This window comes from Zootoca vivipara, chromosome 8, assembly GCF_963506605.1.
Source record: "Zootoca vivipara chromosome 8, rZooViv1.1, whole genome shotgun sequence".
Taxonomy (NCBI): Eukaryota; Metazoa; Chordata; class Lepidosauria; order Squamata; family Lacertidae; genus Zootoca; species Zootoca vivipara.
The window spans coordinates 83899689-83921578 of record NC_083283.1 but is presented as its reverse complement, the minus strand read 5'-3'; the positions used below and the strand labels follow the sequence as shown (position 1 = coordinate 83921578).

Below are 21890 nucleotides of genomic sequence, written 5' to 3'. Positions count from 1 at the left end.
CCCGGAGAGAGAGCAGGGTCCTCCCCTCCAGCGACAGCAAGCGAGACCAGCTTCGGCGCCAACTAGGGTTGCTGCTCTTCAAGATCCACAATTTCTCCGCCTCAGCCAATTTGTTCCATCGGGGACTTCTAAGCTATCCTCGCTTTGCTGATAATACACCGCGCCACGCTGGGAAGGTACCTGACCTTTTCCCGCATGGAAATGATTGCAGCCTCCTGGGTATAAGAATTAAAACACACACACTCTCTCTCTCTCCCCGCACGTCGCTTCCTCCGCCTCACCCGGCTACGAAAGGGTTAACCATTCCGCCCGTCCTCGTCGCAGCCGCTCGAGCTCGGGCTCGACGGCGCTGTCCACCAATGCGGTGCTGAAATGGCAGGCGGGTCCTCCCTTGCCGGCTCCCCCTGCCAGCCGAAAGTAGTTGGAAGTCCAAGTCCATTGATGATGAAGACGCACAAGGGCGGGAGCGGAGGCTGCAGCTGCGGCGGCGCCAGTGCTCTGCCGCGTCCGCGCTGAGCCCACCGATGCCTTCTCCCGATGGAGGCGGCGGGACTCCCCGCTGGGTGAGGGGTTCAGGGGGGATCCGGCTCAGCCCGAGGCTCGCAGGCTGCGCTGGGAGTTGCGGGAGGTTGGAGCTGTTGCTCCTGCTAACTTCTTGCTTGGCTCTGGCTCTGGCTCCGGCTCCAGCAGCCAGCCAGCTGCACTACTCGGTGCCCGAGGAACTGGAGCACGGAGCCTTCGTGGCCAACATTGCCGAGGATCTGGGGCTGGATGTGGCTAAGCTGTCGGCCAGGCGGTTTCGTATTGTGTCCCGGGCGGGCAGCAAGCAGCACTTGGAGGTGAACCTGGAGAACGGGATCCTCTTTGTCAACGAGAAGATCGATCGCGAGGAGGTGTGCGAGGCCAGCGGGGCCTGCCTCTTGCACCTGCAGCTGGTCATCGAGAGCCCGCTGGAGCTGTACCGCATCGAGGTGGAGGTGCTGGACATCAACGACAACGCGCCCAGCTTCCCCTGGCAAGAGTATGTGCTAGAGGTGACGGAGTCGGCGCTGCCCGGTGCCCGCTTCCCCCTGGAGAGCGCGCAGGACCCGGACGTGGGCACCAACTCCCTGCGCACTTACCGGCTCAGCCCCAACGGTTTCTTCTCGCTGGAGGTGCAGACCCGCAGCGATGGCAGCAAGTTCGCCGAGCTGGTGCTGGAGAGAAGCCTGGATCGCGAGCAGCAGCGCAGCCACCGGGTCTTGCTGACAGCTTTGGATGGCGGCATCCCCGAGCGCTCCGGCACGGCTAGGGTCGTGGTCACGGTGCTGGACGCCAACGACAACGTGCCCGTCTTCGATCAATCCTCCTACACGGTGAGTCTTCCGGAAGACGCGCCCAAGGGGACTCTGGTCATCAGGCTGAACGCCACCGACTTGGACGAGGGAACCAACGGCGAGGTGGAGTACTCGTTCAGCGGGCACGCTCCGCCGAGGGTCCGAGAGCTCTTCAGCGTGGAGCCCCGCAGCGGGCAGGTGCGCCTGAAGGGTCAGCTGGACTATGAGCGAGCCAACCTGCACGAGCTGTACGTGCAGGCCAAGGACCGCGGCCCCTCTGCCGTCGCGGTCCATTGTCGGGTCTTGGTGCATCTCGTGGATGTCAATGACAACGCGCCGGAGGTGACCCTCACCTCTGTCTCCACGCCCGTCCTGGAGGACGCGCCTCCGGGCACCGTCATCGCCGTGATCAGCGTGCTGGACAGAGACTCCGGGGACAACGGCAAGGTGAGCTGCGAGATCCCTCTGGACGTGCCCTTCCAGCTGCAGTCCTCCTTCCACAACTACTACACCCTGGTGACTACCGACACCCTGGACCGCGAGGCTGTGCCTGAGTACAACATCAGCATCACGGCTCGAGATCGGGGCAGCCCAGCGCTGGCCACCAGGAAGACGCTGACCGTCCATGTGTCGGACATCAACGACAACGCTCCGCGCTTCCTGCAGCCCTCTTACAGCGTCTACGTGATGGAGAACAACGCGCCCGGGGCGTCCATTTGCTCGGTCAGCGCCCTGGACCCGGACTGCAAGCAGAACTCCTACTTGTCCTACTCCATCGCCGACGGGCAGATCCAGGGCATGCCCGTGGCCACCTACGTCTCCATCAACTCGGACAGCGGGCACATGTACGCGCTGCGCTCGCTGGACTACGAGCAGATCCGCAACTTCCAGATCCAAGTGCTGGCTCAGGACGCCGGCTTCCCTCCGCTCAGCAGCAATGTCACCGTCCACGTCTTCGTGCTGGACCAGAACGACAACGCGCCGGTCATCGTGGCGCCCGTGCCCCGCAATGGCTCGCTGGCCGTGGAGGTGGTGCCCCGCTCGGCAGACCCGGGCTACCTGGTGGGGAAGGTCTCCGCCGTCGATGCGGACGCCGGCCAGAACTCGCGGCTCTCCTACCAGATTGTGCAGGCGACGGACAGCAGCCTCTTCAGCGTGGCCCTGTACACCGGCGAGATCCGCACCATCCGCGCCTTCCTGGAGAAGGACGCGCCCAGGCACCGCCTTCTGGTACAGGTGCGCGACAACGGGCAGCCGCCGCTCTCGGCCTCGGTGTCGCTGCTCCTCTCCGTGGTGGACAGCGTGCCCGAGGTGCTGTCGGACTTCAGCGAGTTCCCGCTGGGGCCCGAGTCCGCCTCTTCCACGCTAACCCTCTACCTGATTGTGTCCCTGGGCTCGGTCTCCTTCACCTTCCTGGTAGCCATCGTCATCCTCACGGCCGTCAAGTGCCACAAGGACCGGCTCACCCTGCAGGACTACAGCTGCTCGCTCCCGCCTTGCGGAGGCGGCGGAGGCGGCGGCAGCTGCTGCTCCTGCGACCCTTCGGGGCCCCCGACGGACATCTTCAAGAACTCCAACCACATCCACAACTCCCAGGGCCCGTCGGGCAACAAAGGGGCCACCAACTGTGGGGAGGGCGCGGCTGTGGGGGGCCCTCCTGGCTATTGCTACAAGGTCTGCCTCACCCCAGAGTCTGCCAAGAGCGACTTCATGTTCCTGAAGCCCTATAGCCCGGGCCCTCCCAGGAACAACGAGAAAGTCCCGGACAACTTGCCACCAGCTCCGGGAAAGACGCCCCGCTTGGCCAATAATTCTCTGCAGCCCTCCAGCCAGGTAACCTCTGGGGAGGGAGGGGGAAGCTGCTGTGCCAAAAAGTGTCCGGAAAGTCCCTCGAAAATGATTAGGCAACTCTACGCCCGCCCGCCCCTCCCCCGCCACCGCCCGCCCCAGTCTTCAAAAAAATAAATCTGTGCAGGGCGAAATCTTTTCATTCCTGAGCAACTTTTTAAAGATAATTACCCGGCCCTTTGATCAAGTGGCAGCGTCGACATTAGTAACCATCAGACAGCAAAAAATTCTCCACCAGGCTTCTTGCCGTTTTAGTTAATTATTTTGAAAACGTCAGGCTCGTTTTAAATTAGTGGGACGAGCGGAAAGCGCTCAGAAGTGATACTCGAGCGCCCATTAAGGCTGAGACGAGGAGCGCGCCGAGGAATCTGGGACCGGCTCTGTCGAAAGAGATGACAGCTCCCCTCGCCTGACGGCCCCGCGGCTCATCTCGCTGCTGCCTGCCTGTCTCTGCCCCTCCCTCTCTCCCTGGCTGCCTCCCACTCGAGGTCTTTCTCCCAGCCCGCTGGAAAGGCGCGAGGTTGGCTGGGGGTCCCTGGCTACGCAGCGCAGCTCACCGTAAAGGCAAGGGGGTCAATCACCCTTCCTTCACTCCCTCCCTCTGGCTGAGAGGAGGGAATCAGGTGGAGCCAAGCAACGAGCCTCCACTCATTGACTTGGGGGGAAGTCACACTGAATTCCCTGGGGTTTTCTTCGGAATAAGCGTGCACAAGCTCTCCCCTCCCTTCCTCTCTTTCTTACGCACCCACGCACGACACACACACCACATTCCATATCAGAGAAGAGAAGGGCTGCAGAGACGGGCCCAGGACATCGCAGGGATTGAACGGTGGGCATGTTGTAAATGCACCGCGCCTACAACTCCCCATAATGGCCTCTGCTTATCCTTTTTTTCCTGTCTGCTCTTGCTCAAGCCTCCTTGAACTAAATGACCAGGTTCCATTCTTTTCAATGGGTGTGAGCAGGAGAATTTCCCCGTGCGTGGTGCCCCAGAATGAGCGCCCACTCGCTCAATCCCTGTGGGAAAGGAAGGGGTTAAGGCGGCACTCTTCTTCTTTTGCTGTTGCTGCTGCTGCTGCTGCTGCTGAAGCAGCGTTGGGCTTGACACATCTTTCTGCTTGGGAAGGACCAGCCCTGCCTGGTGCTGTGTTTGGCTCCTTCAGAGGCGCCTCCTTACCTTTGCCACGATCCCATTTGCTGAGGACCCCTCCGCCTTCTTGGCACCTCTTGAAATTGATGCTGAGCTACGGTCGGTGGCAGGCAAGCGGAGGGAGGTGGAGGCGCTTTGTGGGGGGAGACGAACGCCTTGCTGTTTCAAGAGCGGATCACCGGGCTGGTGTAAAAAAGAACAGAATAGGCTGGCTGCTGCGGGGAAGGGGGAGAGAAAAAAACCCTTGACAGATAGAAAGAGATTTTTATGTCAACATTTGTTAAGCATATAAATGAATAACGTCTAATTTTTTCGATGAAATACTATTTCAATAACGCGATTACCCAGGATGGACGAGGATGAAAAGCATAATCCACTTACAAACATTTGAAAACCACTTTTAACCATACAGCCCTTTTTAAACGAGCACAAGTCATTCTGCAGACAGGTCGTCTTCCTTTTTCACATTTTCGCTTGGATTGTTGGACACAGTTGTCTAATATGTTAATGCGATTTTCCTCTAGTCAGTTACAAACTCCCCCTAGTGACTTGATGTACGGAGCTGATTTCCACACCTCTCCGCCTCGGGCGGACCAAGGAGAGAGCAGCAAGGCCACAAAAGCTACCTCGCTACGGGGAGGGAGGCGGTTGGCGCTGCGGGGGCGGGGGAGGGTGACAAACCTCTCACCGGCCAGAAGGACCCAACAGCAAGACAGAGACAGACAGAGAGACAAACAGGCCGTGGTCTCTCAGAAGAGAGATGGCATGTGGAAATGTATTGGGAGCAACTCCGGGGATATTTAGGGCATGAAGGATTGCATTCATTCATTCCTCTTGAGTTAAAGGTTGGCATTTTACGGAGGAGGAAGAGGCCCTCGCAGCAGGATCTCCCAGCAAGAGGCCTGGGGGACTTGCCCTTCCCCGTTTCTCAACCTGCTGACTCCCTTGCAGGGCAGCGCAGGTCGGTGAGAAGCCCCCTCGAGGACGGGCCTTTGCGCTTCAGAGAGGGCAGGCGATCTCGGAAGGTTCCGCGGCCGGGTCACCATTCTCCAAAGCCCAATCGATGAACCCCCCCCCCGCAGGACTCATTTCAAGGAGGGAGGACCATGGAGCTTGGCCCCTCAACTCGCCCCTGCCTGCCTCGCCCTCTCCTCCCCGCTCTTTCCCAAGTCAGGCGCCTCCTGGTTCCTCTCCTCCCCGGAAGGAGTGCCCCTGACCCGCTTGGCGAGGCTTCTCCATCCATCCAGGGTGGCACATTGGCAGGCAGGGAGCGAGGGAGGCTTCCTCCTCCCCCACCCAGTACGTGACCCCCATGCTAACGAGGCAGGCATATTAAGTCAAAGCGCATAACAATAGGACAATAATTGGGGATTTTCAAAGTAAGCCGAAGCGAGCGGCGCTTCCATTTCACAATCCAGCGAGTCTGACACCGAGATAAAAAAGCAACCCACTTCTGCAAAAGCCAAGTCGGAGCGCGCCCGAGAAAACGCAGAATACCAATGAGGGGGCCTCTTGGGAAGGAGCTCGGGGCTCTCTGGCTCTGGGGGCCTCGTGGCGCCGCTGTGGGATGGAGCGCAGCCCCCGCGGAGGGGCTCTAAGCGGCGCCTCCCGGAAAGGGTCTTCTGCAACTGATCTCAGGCACGGCAGAAACCCCAAAGAAGAGGCGGGGGTGGGGGGAGACGCGGCTTCCCTTCCTTTCCCTTCGGGCGAGAAAATACCCCATCGATCAAATCTTTCTGATAAGCAGCGGCTGACTGAGAGGAGCCCAAGGAAGTCAAGTTCTGCTATGTGATATTCAAGCTGAGGGCCCCATTTTTTTTAAAAAAAATATCTATGCGTTTGAAAACAGGAAGGAAGTGCCTAAAGCTGGAGCACTTTCTCAGAAAGTAGCTTTCACTTGTAGGCCCGCTGGTCCATCCATGCAAGCACATCGCTTGATTCTTTGACTTTGCCTTACTGTACTTAACACTTGAATGATCACAGCCCAGTTTGCTGAACAGACACCGTGGTGTCAGTGGTCCTGTGAAAGTCATTTCTGTGGCTCAGGGATGAGTAGGTTCTCACATACAGCAAATTACTTCCTGCTGCAGCCTGCAGGCAAGAGAGGATGAATATGCATGCAAGTACCAACCCAGGGCCTTGTTTGTACAACTTTGTAGAACTCCCTGACTGGGACTCATGGAAATCAGGGCCCTGCTTCCAAAACCAGGGGCTGTCTGGTTCATGGGCCCTGAAAATGACAGTGGCCTTTGGAGGAGCAGAGGGCAACCCAGCCTCCTTTCTTTCTGCCCAAGTGACATTTCCCTCCTGCCACACCATATAGCCTGACATGTCCCACTGCTGTTCCTTGACTGCCATTCTCTTTCTTCCAGTTATCCTCTTAGTCCCAGGCATCCTTCAGCCAGCAACTCTCTGCTCCCTGCCACGAACCCCCCATTCCCACACCACTGACTACCCACAAAATTGTCGCACCTGACCAAGCAAGTTTCCGAATCCTGCCAGCCCAAGCACCAAGATCTTCACATCCCCTCCACTGATGGCTCCAACATGGTTGCTACCACTGCCACCACCTGCCAATGCTGGCAAATATCAAAGTCCTTGCTCTTCTCTGTACAATGCTTTTCCCGTTCTGTTCTTCTCATAGCAGCACTGCATTATTTTAGAGGGAATTATGCAGGATTAGCCATGTGTATGGGAAGTAGCTGCCATTATGAATTTGCATCTTTGCTCTATTAAAGTCATGGCTTCTTGGTGCTGAAAGTAGTTAAATAATTTGCCTGAAGTGTGTACAGAAGACCCTGAAGGGGGCCTAATTAGGCCTTTGTGCCTTATGTTTTATGACCCTGCTGTAAAACACTGCTAGCTGCTATGCCTATTGAAATACACAAAAGGCTGGCAGAACAGCATCCTATGGTCAAATGTAATGAAGGCATTATTCTACTCAACATCCGCCTTTTCTCATTTGCAGGTGAAACAACCCAATACAGACTGGCTGCCATCTAAGCAATCAACATTGAAGAGGTACTGGGATTGGTCTGGGTCATTTATTCATTGAGCAATGGCTATGGAGTCTGTTAGACGTTCTTACCCTAATATTGGATAACTCTGCTTATTTGCTCCTCTTTTTTAGTTCACAGAGCCTAGAGGATGTAGGGGGAGTTCGTCGAGGAATCCAGAAGGAACACGACAGGTTGCGCACTTTGGTCACTCCAGTCTCTGGTGAGTTTTGATCCTTGGATTCCCAGAATAGTAAATTAAGAGCTGCTGGTATATGTCCATCAAATGTTTAACTTCCATACTCCTTTGGAGTGCTCAATTCTTGCCATATTTACGTTTATTATGTTTTACTAGTTGAACTAAGCTATGGTGTGTAGATTTGTAGGGGTAGGTGGTTCAGTCCCAGCCCTTCAAGATTTTCTTTTGCTGACTTAGACACTTCATATGGAAGCTCAAATATGCTATTGGGAACTGGATGGAGCATATTTCATGAATGGGACTATGTTTGATGTGCTGTGATCCCCCTGAGATTTTCTTTCTGTCAATGGATAACATCTTCCCTTTTCACAGAGCTCCAGAAGGCACCTGGTGCCTCAAACAGCGTCTGGACACCTCGGTATGCTCCTGTGTACTCACAGCACATGTCCCCTTTGGATTACCAACACAACGTGTATATTCCGGGGACCCCTACTATGCCTGCCAATAAGGATGGGCCTCTGTTTCTGGATCAGGAAGCCAAAAACAGCTTCTCTACGTTTGGAAAGAGGAAGAAAATGACCACATATTGTGATATACATGACAACATGGTTATTAACAATAACTTGAAATAATGCTTGCTCTTGGTCAGTAGTGGGCGCAGAAGAGGACAGGGTGCTGTCCGTGGGGCTGGTGAATCAAGGCTGAGATTTCTGGACTTTGTCACCTGCACTGTTCTGTCTAGTACAAGTGGCTGAGAAGTCTTCTGTGCAAGCTGCCTTCCCTGATAGCTTGATGATCTGTGAAAGACTGTGATGTTATGTCACCAACAGCAGTTGTAATTTGTGATTAAACTGGAAATAAGTTCCACTGGACAGCAAATGGTTAGTAGCTTTTGACATGAGAGAATCAACGAAAAGGAAACTGTAAGAATGTAGATTCTTCCTGTTTCATTTGTCAGGTCTGGTGAGGGCTCTAAGCAGGAACCACCACATGGTACTTTGATGTTAAGCGAAAAACTTGTCTTCTATTGTAGAACAGGAATGTCTCAGGCGGTGGCAGGGGGAAGGGTTTAGAGCAGGGATGGGACACTTGCAGCCCTCCAGATGTTGTTGGATTGCAACTACCATAATCCCTGGCCATTGGCTATGCTACCTGAGGTTAATGGAGACTAACAACATCGGTGGGGGGGGCACAGGTCTCCTCCTCCTGCTTTAGAGAATGTGTGTCAAGTCAAAACAGCCAAGCCCCGCACACTTCAACAGGTCTTTGAGCAAGAGCTCCATTTTGTAAAATGTGTAGTTTTCTTCTTCTTGGTATGTGTGAATATATCAGGTGCACTTTTGTGTGTTTCTCATCCTGTTAGCACATCAAAATAGCTGCAATGGAAAATCACAGAAACCCAAGAAAATGCTTGAGTTTAAAGTAATAGGGATTTATGCTCTCATCCAGAAGGAGGTTTTACTGCTCTAGAAAGTGTGAATAATTTCTTATTGGGAATGGGGGTAATGCCCAGCATGCAAAAACCAATCCAGCTACAGTGTTTAATATTTCACCTAAAGATAACAAAATTAAGTGGTTTATTGTTTTGATCACACTCATTAGGATGTAAAGCAAAGCATGCCAAGTTTGGACAGGAAGTCTTTTCGATTGGCATTAACCTTGTGGTTGGAAAGAGGTGGGTTCTAAAAAGGTTTTGTTTTGTTTCGAACGAAGCTTACACATGACTGAGGTTTGGAACAGAGATGAAGCAAGAACCTTACTACTTTTATCTCCCTGGCTGGCAACTATCTTTCTTATTTCATCATGGGGGCTTTGGTAGGGGAAATAAGACAAACTGGACAGCCAAGAGATTTGAGGGTCCAGCTCACTGGTTGGATGTTGGAGTGCATTTGCTTAAGGAGGGACCGTATTATCTTGTGAGTTTAATTCCCATGAACTGTAAAAAAAGAACAGTGATCTGGGGAATCAGGGCAGTGTATACTTAATTGTGCACACAGACAATCCAAATTCTGCACTAAGGAAAGTGTGATCTGCACAAATTATGCACATTTTCATAATTTTTTTTATATTGCAGTGTTTACAGTTCTGCATATATTCTGGTCTTGCTTGTCACAGGGAGCTCAGGACTATGCAGGGCACTGAAGCCCTCATCCCAGCTGCTGGAGTTCTTCTCCAGCCACCCCTCTGGCTTCTGATATTTCAATTGACATGTGTCACATTTTCAGCCATATCTTCATAATCATAAGGGCTGAAAACTTGCCATTACAAAAAAAGAAAACCAAGCACCTCAGGAAGCCAAATTCTGCACCCCGTACTGCATTCAGCATTTTTCTCAAGCTGCCCCAGAATGTCATGCACATTTTCCACACACTTTTGAGTGTATCTTCAAAGCCATAAAGACTGGATCTTTTTTAAATAAAAATAAATAAATAAAAATAAAATTAAGGTGATTATTTCAGGAATACAAATCCTATATCCAGTAATACATTCCATGCTTCCCCCCCCTGAGCTCTTGTGAAAACCAGGCATACACAGAGCTCTGCTAACACAATTTTTTTTTAATGGGGCAAACCTGGCAAGAAGGCAATTCTGCAGCCCCTTAAAGGGGCACCCTTGAAACTCCTAGCAGAATGGATGCATTTGTTCTCCCACAAGGACCTTGCAATCTACCAGGCTTAGCAGGGTGGGGGTGGAGGTGGGGGGGGGGCTATGTTATCTTCCTTTCCGCTAGCAACTTATGTGGATGGATGTCAGTGCAATATCTGTGGGAGGAGGCAATTATGAATTTTCAAAGATGGCCAAGCTTTTACTGCTCTGCTTCACCAAGCATGGCTAATTCTAAAGGCAAAAGGGATCTTGAACACAAAGTCTTCACATTCTGAAATTGCATTGATAGAACATTGGGGTGGGAGTGCGGGAAGATGGTTCACTTGAAACAGAGGACCAATATCAGCATTTCCTTAAAGAGGCACGTCGGACCTATTGGCAGTCCTGCCCTCAGGTGTCTACCAGAAGATGGAGCCCCCTTCATCATCATAATAATGATAATAGACTTTTTTATTTATACCCCTCCCATCTGGCTGGGTTGCCCCAGCCACTCTGGGCAGCTTCCAACACATATAAAACACCAAACATTAATAATAACAATCCGATCCAATATAAAACGTCATAATAACTTTAAAATAAACAACTTATATCAAATAAAGCAATATTCAACAATCCATTAGAATCTAATAGTAAACAGTAAAATTAAACTTCAGCAAATAATCACTACTACAGATAGTGTAACTGGTCATATTTTCCTCCTGTTGATTTGTCACATATGTTGCTTCCTCTTTAGCTGTGTGCACCTACAATTTGGGGTGTGCACTGCATTTGTCTCCACATACTTTAAGGATTTTAAGTTGCAGCTGAATTGGCTGTAGGCAAGTAAGGGTAGCTGAGAGGCCACGAAGCACCAGAGGTCTGTCTGTTAGTACACCATGTAGGATAACAGTGGTACTGGATCCCAGGGCCTAGGTAGCTCAGACCACGCAGAAGCCAACAGGGGATGGTGGAGGATGGAAGAGAGAAAGAGGCGAAGCACTAGCCTCAGTCCCCCTGTGCTTGCAGTGGCAAGTAGGGTGGCCCTGCGATATGTTGCACTTGCTTTTCACCAGTACTGCAGCCTCTTGGTATGGCTAGTGGGGAATCAAAGGCAAGTGAAAAAGCCATGGGCCGTCAGTAGTTGCATGAGAGTGCAATTTTGGGCTGTGGGGAAAACAGAAGGGAATCCTTAGGCTACTATCCTGCTCCAGGAATGTCCTAGATATGGGATATAGACCTGTAGAATGGCAGGCAGAATCGGAACTCAAGGCAGCCATGAGTCTTCCCCTCAAGATATTTGCTCTGCGTTTGTCAATGTGTGTTTGTAACAGGCACTTCAGATCTAGACATTTGTAACTCCACACTCATTTTTCTTAAGATTGGCCTGCGTGAGCAGTAAGCTCTTTGTTGAACAGTTCCGTCTGAGAGGCCCATTTAAGATAATGCACAGGTGGGAATAATCTTTCTCGAAAGATACATTTTTTCCTGTATGCATGGAAACTGTGTTGACAAGTCTGCCAGAATCACAGAAAGAAAAATTGCTAGTATTTTTTGTTTGAATTATAGCTTATTGCCTTTTGAACAATACATGCAGTGCATGAAGAATTCTTTTCCAACGAGTAAGAAGTTTATTACACAATGTTTGATTTATACCAATAAAACTGTTCTTTAATAGTCCAGAATGGAAACCTGCCTTTTTATTTTGCTACATCAGGGCAATTTTGGGGGTGGGTGGGGTGGCTTTGAGGGTATGGATTGAGAGCCCCTGAGCTGCAGTTCAAACAAAGCATTCTACAGCAGTCTTTTGAAGTGCAGTTACTTCTTGCAATTACTGTACAGTCTCAAATGTGAGCAATATTAAACTACTTCATCTTGTAGTTTTCAGGGAAGAGGAAATTTACTCTTCTCCTGCAATCCCTGCTGGGCAACTTTATTGCAGAATGATGGACCTTGAATGCCTAGATTGCTTAACTTTCACTATGGGTGAAGTTATCTCTGTACATATCTGGGGCACTAAGATTTCGGCTAAGCATGGCTGTGGGTGGAAAAAATGTTTCCATCTACAGCCTGAGGGCCTTCTTACAAAAAGAGGAATCCTGAGTGAGTTTGAGCTTCATCCTCTGGTCTGACAAAGGAAATATTTCAAGGGATAAGCCCACCCCACCCCCCAGCAGAGCCAGGTGTAGGGTAAATTGCACCCACCCTCACAAGAGTTGTTGAAACACTTAGGGGTTTAGTTGACTCCATCCCAGAATCCCTGGAAGAGGCAGCAATCTATTTCTATATTGTGTTTTTACACAAATAGAGTTACAGATTCTAAATCAAATGAAATAAATGTTGGCAGCACTTTGAAACACCCCACTGAGTCTCACTGAGTCACACTGAGACTCCACACTTCCTTATGTAGTTTGCTTCAGAAACTCAGAGAATTATTTAGAGACTCAAGCCTGCCCTTGATCTGAGTGAGGGTGGCTGGGATTTAGTTCTGACCTTAGAGGCTGAATCTAGAGGGGCAGCTGCCAATATAGTTGGAGCCAGTTTCATTGCAGGCAATTTCCACTTGATGTGGCTTCAGTTTTTGTTGAAGTGAACTCCTTTAGGCTTCATATTTCCCAAGATGAACCTACAAGGCATCATGCATCTGGGACATCATGGACACAACATGACAATAGTGTTGTTTCATCACATCCTTCTGGTCATCTCCATCACAGGTCCTTGAGGGCTAGTTTGTCCTATTGGAACCTGATGTATGATTTACTCACCTGTGGATATGCTTGGCAGCAAAACAGCTCTGCCAAAGAGATATGGAGTACAGTATTAAGAGTTAAAACTTTAGCCACTTTAGCACTAATCCATGTTTCCAAATTCCAGTACAAATAAGATGGCTTTAGAAGGCTCATAGTCAGGCTTCAGTAAATATCCAGAGAAGGGATATGCTCAAGGAGACCTTGAGGCGATGAATGAAATCAAGGAAGCATCTAAAAGGGGAGAGATTGTAGCTACGGGCAACTTCAACTGCCCTCACATAGACTGGCTACATATGTGTTCCAGTCATGACAAAGAGGAAAAATTTCTAGACACCCTAAATGATGTTTGCTAGAACAGTTGGTGTTGAAACTGACCAGCAGTGGTGTCCAAACTTTTTTCAAAGAGGGCCAGATTTGATGAAGTGAAGGGCCGTGAGGGCTGACCAAAGTTCTTGACCTTTTTTTCCCAGGTCTGAATTCGTTGACCTTTTTAAGTTGTTGAGCTTTTTAAAAGATTTTTTAAGGGTTGAAGTTGTTGAACTTTTTTTTTAAGATTTAAGTTTTTAAAGGATTTTACCCCAGGAAATAAACTGCCACAGGGGCCAGATTAAACCGATTAGCCCCCCCCCGAAATGGACTTCGGACATGCCTGGAGCAGAGGGGTGGTGACCCTGGACTTAATACAGAGTGGTGCCCAGAACCTAGTGAAAGATGTAAGTGTTGTTGAGTTAATTGGAAGCAGTGACCATAGTGATATTAAATTAAATATACATGTAAATGGCCAATTGGCAAGAAAATCCCAACATGGTCACATTTGCTTTCAAAAGAGGGAACTTCCCTCTAATGAGTAGATTGGTAAAAAGGAAGCTGAAAAGTCAATAGGGTCAAATCACTTCAAAATGCTGGGGAGTTGTTTAAAAACACAATATTAGCAACTCACCTGGAATGTAGACTACAGATCAGGAAAGGCACCTTGAGGACCAAAACAACACCAGCATGGTTAAGAACAGAGTCAAATAAGCTCCCATCAAAAATGTGAAATCTTGTCCAAAAGGAGAGAACAAAAAGAAGTACACACTTTGGCAAAATAAAATAAGCAGACAGCAAGGGATGCTTTAAAAAGAATTTGAGGAACACATTGCTGAAAACATTAAGAGCAACAACAATGTTCTTTAAATATTGGTACATGCCACCCCAATCTTCCTCGAGGGCTGCATAGATTCTAGGGGTTGGACTTGGAAGAGGGAAGTACAGGGGCACAACAGGGGTGCAATGGGGCAGAACAGGGCATAGTGGGGGCACAAGGGGTGGGGGCACTCCACCAACAGGGGCGGGGTACAGGAACAGAACTTCCATGCAAAATGGTCACCACTTATAGTTTACTTGGACTCTCAAAAATCTTTTCACAAATTGCCGTATTTTTCGCTCCATAAGACGCACTTTTTCCCTCCTAAAAAGTAAGAGGGAATGTCTGTGCATCTTATGAAGCGAATAGCAGATCATGCTTTTTTTTTAAAGGAAGAGCTAAAGGCTAACAAGAAGGAAAGAGGGAGTTGAAAGGAACAGGCTCAGCAGCTGATTGCAAGAGATTGGGGAGGGAGATAAGGGACAGTAGCTCCCTTCCAGGCCCCGCCTTCTTGCCCAGGCCTCCATTGTTGAATGTTCTGCAGATGGAGGCTGCAGCGACATGTGACTGGCTGATTATCTGTCTGGAAACTGTAGAAATGGCTCCAGGGCCGGCTCTAGGTATAGTCCCGGTGGTGCGGGGTGCCGGGCTGGCAGGCGGGGTGCTGCGCGGCAAAGCCACATGGAAGCCATGCTGCACGCTGCAAGGGCGGGGGTGCCAGAGCGATCTCCGCGCCTCAGCGCCAGGGCGCCTGACCTGCTCGAGACTGCCCTGAATGGCTCCCTTTCCTTTCCTAAAGAAAATGCAGAACTGTGAGTTGAACCCCATAAAAACAGGATTTCCCCCCTTTGCAAGGTAAGCTCAGCAACTTTGAGCTGGTCCTCAAAAATGGAGCTTTCCCACTTTTCAAAAAAGCTGCAGAACTGTGAGCTGATTCCCCCCAAAATGGGGATTTTCCCATTTGCATAAGAAGCTGCACAACTTTGAGCTGATCCCCCCAAAACGGGGCTTTTCCCATTTGCAAAAGAAGCTGGAAGCCAAGAGAGCATCTTTAGGTTAAGAAGATGTTGCTTCTTCAACAAATGTAGTCAGAGAGAGAGAGAGAGAGATGGTGGCCAATCCTATGCTTTTGTTACCTGCACAGGTAAGGCCACGTCCAGCTCTGGTCACATGTAGAGGAAGTTTGTCCCAGCCTAGGAGGAAACAGGAAGTTCTGACTGGCTGGTCCAGATACCCGCCAGTACAACTCTAGGGATGTTGTACTTGACTGCTCTGTGTTTCACATCCCACAATGGGCCTTTGGCCTGATCCAGCAGCCTCTTATGTTCATATGGATTTTCAGAATTTCAGAGAGGCATTCTCCAAGTGATATGGTGTGGTGATGCAGTGCTATTAGTATTGCTAGGAGAGTATCACCCTTGTTTGAAATATATTGATCATTGACAAGGAAAGCGACTGCCTCCAAGGTATGTCAGGATCCAACCATGCTCAGATTTGCACATTAGGTCTTCTGATAAATGCTGAACATGAGAATACCGTATTCTTTTTCTTTTTAAGCCTCAGATTAAATTCTTTCTAGATGTAAGTTGCAAACTAAACACAACAGCTTATAATTTTCCATCAGCTCTCATGTTCAAGTAGGCTTTTTATCACCTAGCAGCAAAGCCCTGGGAGTAGGAAGAGTCATTTTCTGTAAGAATGCAAGCAGTGAATAAGTGTTGATGATCTGCATTGCAAAAAACACCACCACCAGCAGCCCAGCCCACAAACAAAACAAAAAACCAAAGCCTTAAAGGATTAGGTGACTATCCTGACAGCCATCAGGTGTTCAGTGCTTTTAAAAAAACAGATGCTGTGGAAGGCAGTTTCCGCTTAAGCTGCAGACAGGCAGAGCTGGCTCATTCCTCTTTAGAAGTCCGAGCCCATGAGAGCTTCTGCTTGCCATCTTCTAGGTCAGTGGTTCCCAACAGGTGGTCCGGGGACCCCCAGGGGTCCGCGAGCTATGCCAGAGGGGTCCGCAAGATGCTATTAGAATAAAAAATATATTAAATATATGTCGTATGATAACAGATTTTTTGTTTTGGCCGCTTCCTGCATGAGCAGAGTCTAGCACAAAACTAGAATTAGATAGAGGCAGTAGTTCTGCTGTATGCCGCAAGGACTACAAGAAACTTGGAGATAAGGCAATGAAAAAGATCCTTCCATTTGCAACCACATATCGGTGTGAGCAAGCATTTTCTTCCTTGTGTTTCATGAAAAACAAATATAGGAATCGGCTCGACATGCAGTCGGATTTCAGAGTGAAAGTTTCAAGTTTGGAACCTAATATTTCAGAAAGAATGGACTCAAAGGACAGATTTAACTCATCTCATTAAGAACTGAAAATTAAAACTAACTGTATACTGATGGAGTACTCTGTTGTAACTGTAAAAAACGTATAAATATAAAATATAAAAAGACTCTTAATTTGGCTCTCACTTTTTAATTTTAGGATTAGGAATTAATGGGGGTCCTTGTCACAATAGCGGCTCGATGAGGGGTCCTCGAGAAAATTTTGTTGGGAACCCCTGTTCTAGGTGTCAGAGTTGATCTGATTTGCAAGCAAGACCCTTTGAAGGCTGAATGAGATGTTCAGCAATAGCCCCAGGTCACTACCAAAGAGCTGCAATGCTGTGGGAGGAAAGTACAATTTGTAGTGGAGAAGCAACATCTTTAGTGCAGATGATGTACATTGCGACAAGTCACCCTAACTGCAAATAGATGCTTATACAGTCTAAATTGACAGTGACTATCCATGAAAGGGATCACATGGTCATTGTGGAAAGCTCAGTATGCTGCAGCTGTGGAAAAAGAAGTAAAAACTAAGGCTAGGAATTATGATGAAATAGATACGAGAAAAGCTAGTATCATCGTCTCTGATGCAGCCACACTTAGAATACAGTGTACATTTTCTTTGCCTCTATGGATATGCTAGAAAATGGTTACTATGATGGCCCATAAAGTGTCATTAAAAAGCTAATTCCATTTTTTAAAAATAATAATCTAAATAGTTGTCTAAAGAATCAGGATTGCAGAGTTGGATCATACTAGATCATACATGACAGATGGCCACCCAACCTCTGCTTAAAAACCTCAAAGGAAGGAGAGTCCATCATCTCTTGCCAGAACCTGGAACCTACCACAGCTTCTTCCTCTTGCTTTTCTGGCGATGTTGTGGGGTCGCCCTTGGAGGCATCCACAGAGGCGCCTCTTGGATCTTGCTGCCCAAGGTGGTTGCTTCAGTCTGCCTCTAGTCTGCCCTGGAGAAAGTCCCTTCTTGGTGACCTGCAGTGCAACATATCACTCTTCACACAAATGGTTGGGCCATCTTCAGGACTAGGAGATGATGGCATAAGTCAGGCACCCCCAAACTTCGGCTCTCCAGATGTTTTGGACTACAATTCCCATCTTCCCTGACCACTGGTCCTGTTAGCTAGGGATCATGGGCAGCCCCGGCGCTTCCATTAAGGCGAACTAGGCCACGGCCTAGGGCGCCAAAATGGAGGGGGTGCTGACCAGGCCGCCCGCCGCCTGCCAGTGCTGCCTGGGGCTGCCTCAGGCCGCTATCCAGAGGCGCGCAGGGAGCGCAGGCCTGGGGCCGCCTCCTCTGAACAGCTGAAAGGCGGGCGAGGCGGCCCCAGGCTCGCGCTCCCGGCGAGAAGTTCCGGAGGTGCGCGGGGAGCGGCAGAGAAGCGGCAGCGGCAGAAGGGTGAGCGGGGCCCACCAGCCAGCATGGTCAGCAGGGTCTTGCAGGCTGCAGCGGAGCAGAGAGCGGGAGGAGGCAGCCCTGCCCCCAGACTTGCGCTCCCAGCAATCCCCGCGCGCCTCCGGAGCTTCGCGCAGGGAGCGGCGGCCTGGGGCCACCTCAACTGAACAGCTGAGAGGTGCGGCGAGACGGCCCCAAGCTTGCGCTCCGGGCACGAAACTCTGGAGGCGTGCAGGGGGAACGTGAGCCTGGGGCCGCCTCGCCCGCCTTTCAGCTGTTCAGAGGAGAGCGCCACCGATGAGGAGCTCAAAGTGTCCCCTCCACAGGCGGGAGGGCGCCGAGCTCCCCCCTTGGCCTGCTCTCCTCCCGCCAATGGAGGGGACGCAGGGGCATCAGTGGCGTGTGTGCGTCATGACGCATGCGCCCGGGGGGGGGCGCCAGAAAGTGTTTTGCTTAGGGCGCAAAAAGCCCTAGCACCACGCCTGATCATGGGAGTTGTAGGCCAAAACATCTGGAGGGCCGCAGTTTGGGGATGCCTGGCATAAGTAGAGCAAAGGGCCTCACTTAACCATCAGTGGCTGTTGCTGCATGCTTCAATATCAATCATTATAAGCTTCCCAAGGAATGCGGTGTTTGCTCCCAAGGGAAACTTTTGCAGAATGTCTGTTGTGGGTAGTGTTTTAGCCATGGGAAGGAAGGTTTGAATGACAGGAAATTCTGAATTGCTGTTTGGTATTGTCATGGGGTTTCCACGGGGTCCACAGGAGGAGGGGGACCGGAGAGCGGATTACAGGGAGCCTCAGCCCTTTCTCTCCAGCAGTACCTCGTCCAGCCGGGAGAGCAGCCAAGCCTACAGCAGGGAGGAGAGGGAGGCGGTCAGCACCACGGAGAGGGGGCTCCACGATGCTAGGTCTGAGCCCTTGCACCACCTTAGCCAAGAGGGCTCAGAGAGGGAGACGCTACGGTACTTCCCTCGCCCCAGTTGCGCAGAGGGATGAAACGCAAAGAGGGGAGGCAGAGGCTGGGGGTGCCCAAGTTCTTATGCTGGGCTCGAAACCAGAAGGGGGAACTCCCGGATTCTGCGAATGACTAAGATGGACATGATCTTGTAGCTCTGCACTGTACATAGTATGCACAATAAACCTGTAAAAAGCCAGGTTGGCGTTCGGTGTCGTTACTCGTGAACAACCACCCCACGATCGTGACAGGTATTGTGGTGCTAAAATGCGGAGCCCTGCAGAACACACACTTTTTCTTGTGTCAACAGAAAAAATAACTGACACAAAAACTCATAGAAAGTCAGGTGATGCTATAGGGTTCATCCAGTGCCATTGGCATATATAAAAAAGCTCTCTGGCCTGCTGAGTGTCCTAGGATACAATCTAAACCCCTGGTCAGCAGCCAAGGGGCTTAAAGGAGTGGTGTAGCCACCACTCCATCCATAGACTTGCTGCTTGTACCACCCAGGGTGAAAGGTGCTAACGCCCAGGCTGGCACAGTGAAGAGGCCTGGATAGGGCCAGTTGCTGCTATGTGATGGCAACAGGGCTGCTCAAGATACCATGAATCCTGTGCTATCTCCCCAAATGCCCCACTTTAAGGGTTTCTACTGTTCCTATCAGTGAGGAGACCACCAACAGTAGCTTCTGCCTGCCTGCTGCTTGGGCACATACACTGGGTTTTCCTTGGTGGCCGAGCTCCCTTTGCAGAGTCAGGAAGGACTGGGTGGAGGGACACACCTGCCTCACCCAAACCTCCTTCAGCAGAGTGGATCAGGCGGTTAGATTGCTTTGTTATTTACTAGTGGAAAGTGCTTGGTGATGATTGGGTATTCAAACAAACAAACAAACAAACAAACAAACAAACAGCAGCTTAGTTTCGAAATTATTGCAATTTCACAGAATCATAGAATCATAGAGTTGGAACTTTATGAGAAACATCTAGTCCAACCCGTGCAATGCAGGAATATGCAGCTGTTCCATAAGGGGATCAAACTTGCAACCTTGGCATTGTCAGCACCCTGCTCTAGCCAACTGAGTTAGGTTCAGTCTACCATCTTGAGTCAAAAAGGTGTAAAATTATTTCCAACCATAATGAAAAACCTGCTCTTTTATCTGAGGAACCAGCATTCATATTCTGGGTGTCCAAATGCATAGAAAACAGACAAAGAGACAAACAACTTTTCAAAACATGTAGTAGATTTAGGCATTGGAGTATGGAGGAATAGGCATGGATTTCCACAAGCGAGAGGGAGAGTTTATGCTGGAGAAAAGGTTAATGGGGTGGTAGAACTCCTTTAAGTTGGATTTTCTGAGTAGAGCAGGTCTCTTGTCAGTTGAGTAAGGGATGCACAGGGAGAGAAGAATGTGGGAATTTCCCATTGTTCTTAGGATTTTCTGTTGGGGGGGGGGCTTTAATATTTTGTATGTTTGTAGGCTATAAGCCTACACAGCAGTGGCTTTCAACCAGTGTGCCGTGGCAACACAAGGGAGGGTGTTTTAAAAAGGGTGAGAGGCTGCCAGCTCTGCAGGCAAGGGGTGACATAACTGGGGCCCTGAAACCCCACAGGGGTGCCACAGAAAGAATGTAGTTGTTCAAGGGAGCCGTGGACTCAGAAAGGTTGAAAACCTCTGGCCTAGGGTACAGGTATGTATGTATGTATGTATTTCACTCTAAATCTTTGGGAGATGCTGAGGTAGTTTCATAAACAGAGAATGAAGAAAATGTGTCACCCACTCCTTCAGAAAGCATCCGAATCCTTTGATTTGGTTTAGCTCAATAAATGTGTATCTCTTTTCTTAAGACAGCATGCCATTACTGAAGACCAGGGAACTTTGATTAATGATGAAAATCTGGTAACCTTTACAAGTTCATAAAATCAATTTACTCTGACCTTGTTTTGTCTTTTTTATCTGAAGCATTTGGTATTGGCCATTGCAAGATGGGCCCCTGGCCTTCTTTCTCTGTTTCTTTTGCTAAAGAAACCAAATTCTTACCACCCAAACAGAGCCATTGTTCTTTTTGAGAGAGATCAGCAGCCCCAGTTTACATGCTGTGCTGCACCAGGCATCTTCAGCTTTTTGAAAGACAAACCAGGGTTAGGCATGTAGGTCTAAAATATCTCTATGTTTGAAGACCTCCCAGAGGGGAAAAGAATGATTAAAAATGTAACATGTTAGACCCAACAATCCATTTATTTTTATATCCCTACCGAAAGCAAGTGCTGAAATGCATTCCGCTTGCACTTGCTCTTAGTACCCAGGATATACAAAACTCATGAGGCTACTCTGAAATATTGTCAAGACTGATGAAAATTAAATATAGAGTGATCCTGCAATGTGCATTTGCTGAATAGCATGCTTGAAAACACCGTGGAGAACTGAAGGAGACTGATGCCCTCATCCTACGGATATTCGAAAGCTGCTGTGGCTCAGCAGTGCAGATTCAGCGACATTGTGCAGATCCCCTTCTCTTCAGTAGGCTCATTCCTTTTGAGTGTCAGAAGCAGCACGATTCATACCTCCTTTGTTTCTAGGGCCACATGTGGCTGCGAGTCTCCAAGCAAAAAAAACTAGAGTAGGCAGCTAAAATGAGACCAGAGCTAGGTGACATGGGAAGAGAGAATCTAAAGTGTGTAGGTCCTGTGACTAATTAAGCCAGTATGAATGAAGACGGGAGGCAATTCTACACAAGTAGAATCACAGAACTCCTCTTGGGCACATCAATATCGTAACGTCAAAAGTCTATAAGTTAGGAAAAGCATGAAAAAGATGGGAACTTAAAATAATTAGAAATACTGTATAGAAATAGAAATAACCATTCCAGGTGTTGTTTTTTTAAAACAACAACAACAACAACACACACACACAGAGGGGAAATCGTGGCTACACGTCTTCTCATATCTAGTCGTTTTTAGATGCCAGTGCCACTTGCACTAGGATAGCATCTGTGTCTAAGTATATCCCATAAACAATGATATAAGATGGCCAACACTTAGAACCCAGCTCCTCCCCACACCGATTTTCATATTTATTATTCCAATTCTACTTTTAGATCTGTGCCAATCGTTGTTTTCTTCCCGATACGTTAGCCTTGACCTTATTGCAAGGTAGGATTGCTTCACATCGCTATTTATCCTCCTTTCCTTTTATTTTCTGCTCAGCTGCAAATATCACATC

At 49.4% G+C, this 21890-nt stretch overlaps 1 protein-coding gene across 1 annotated transcript; it reads left to right on the top strand.

The window, feature by feature from the left end:
- Positions 1-524: 524 nt before the first annotated feature.
- LOC118079347 (protocadherin-10-like) lies at positions 525-8141 on the top strand. The gene is made up of 4 exons (XM_035103480.2): positions 525-3149; positions 7283-7335; positions 7445-7533; positions 7882-8141. The coding sequence occupies exons 1-4, from the start codon at positions 525-527 to the stop codon at positions 8139-8141; spliced, it is 3027 nt and encodes a 1008-aa protein (XP_034959371.2).
- Positions 8142-21890: the final 13749 nt, after the last annotated feature.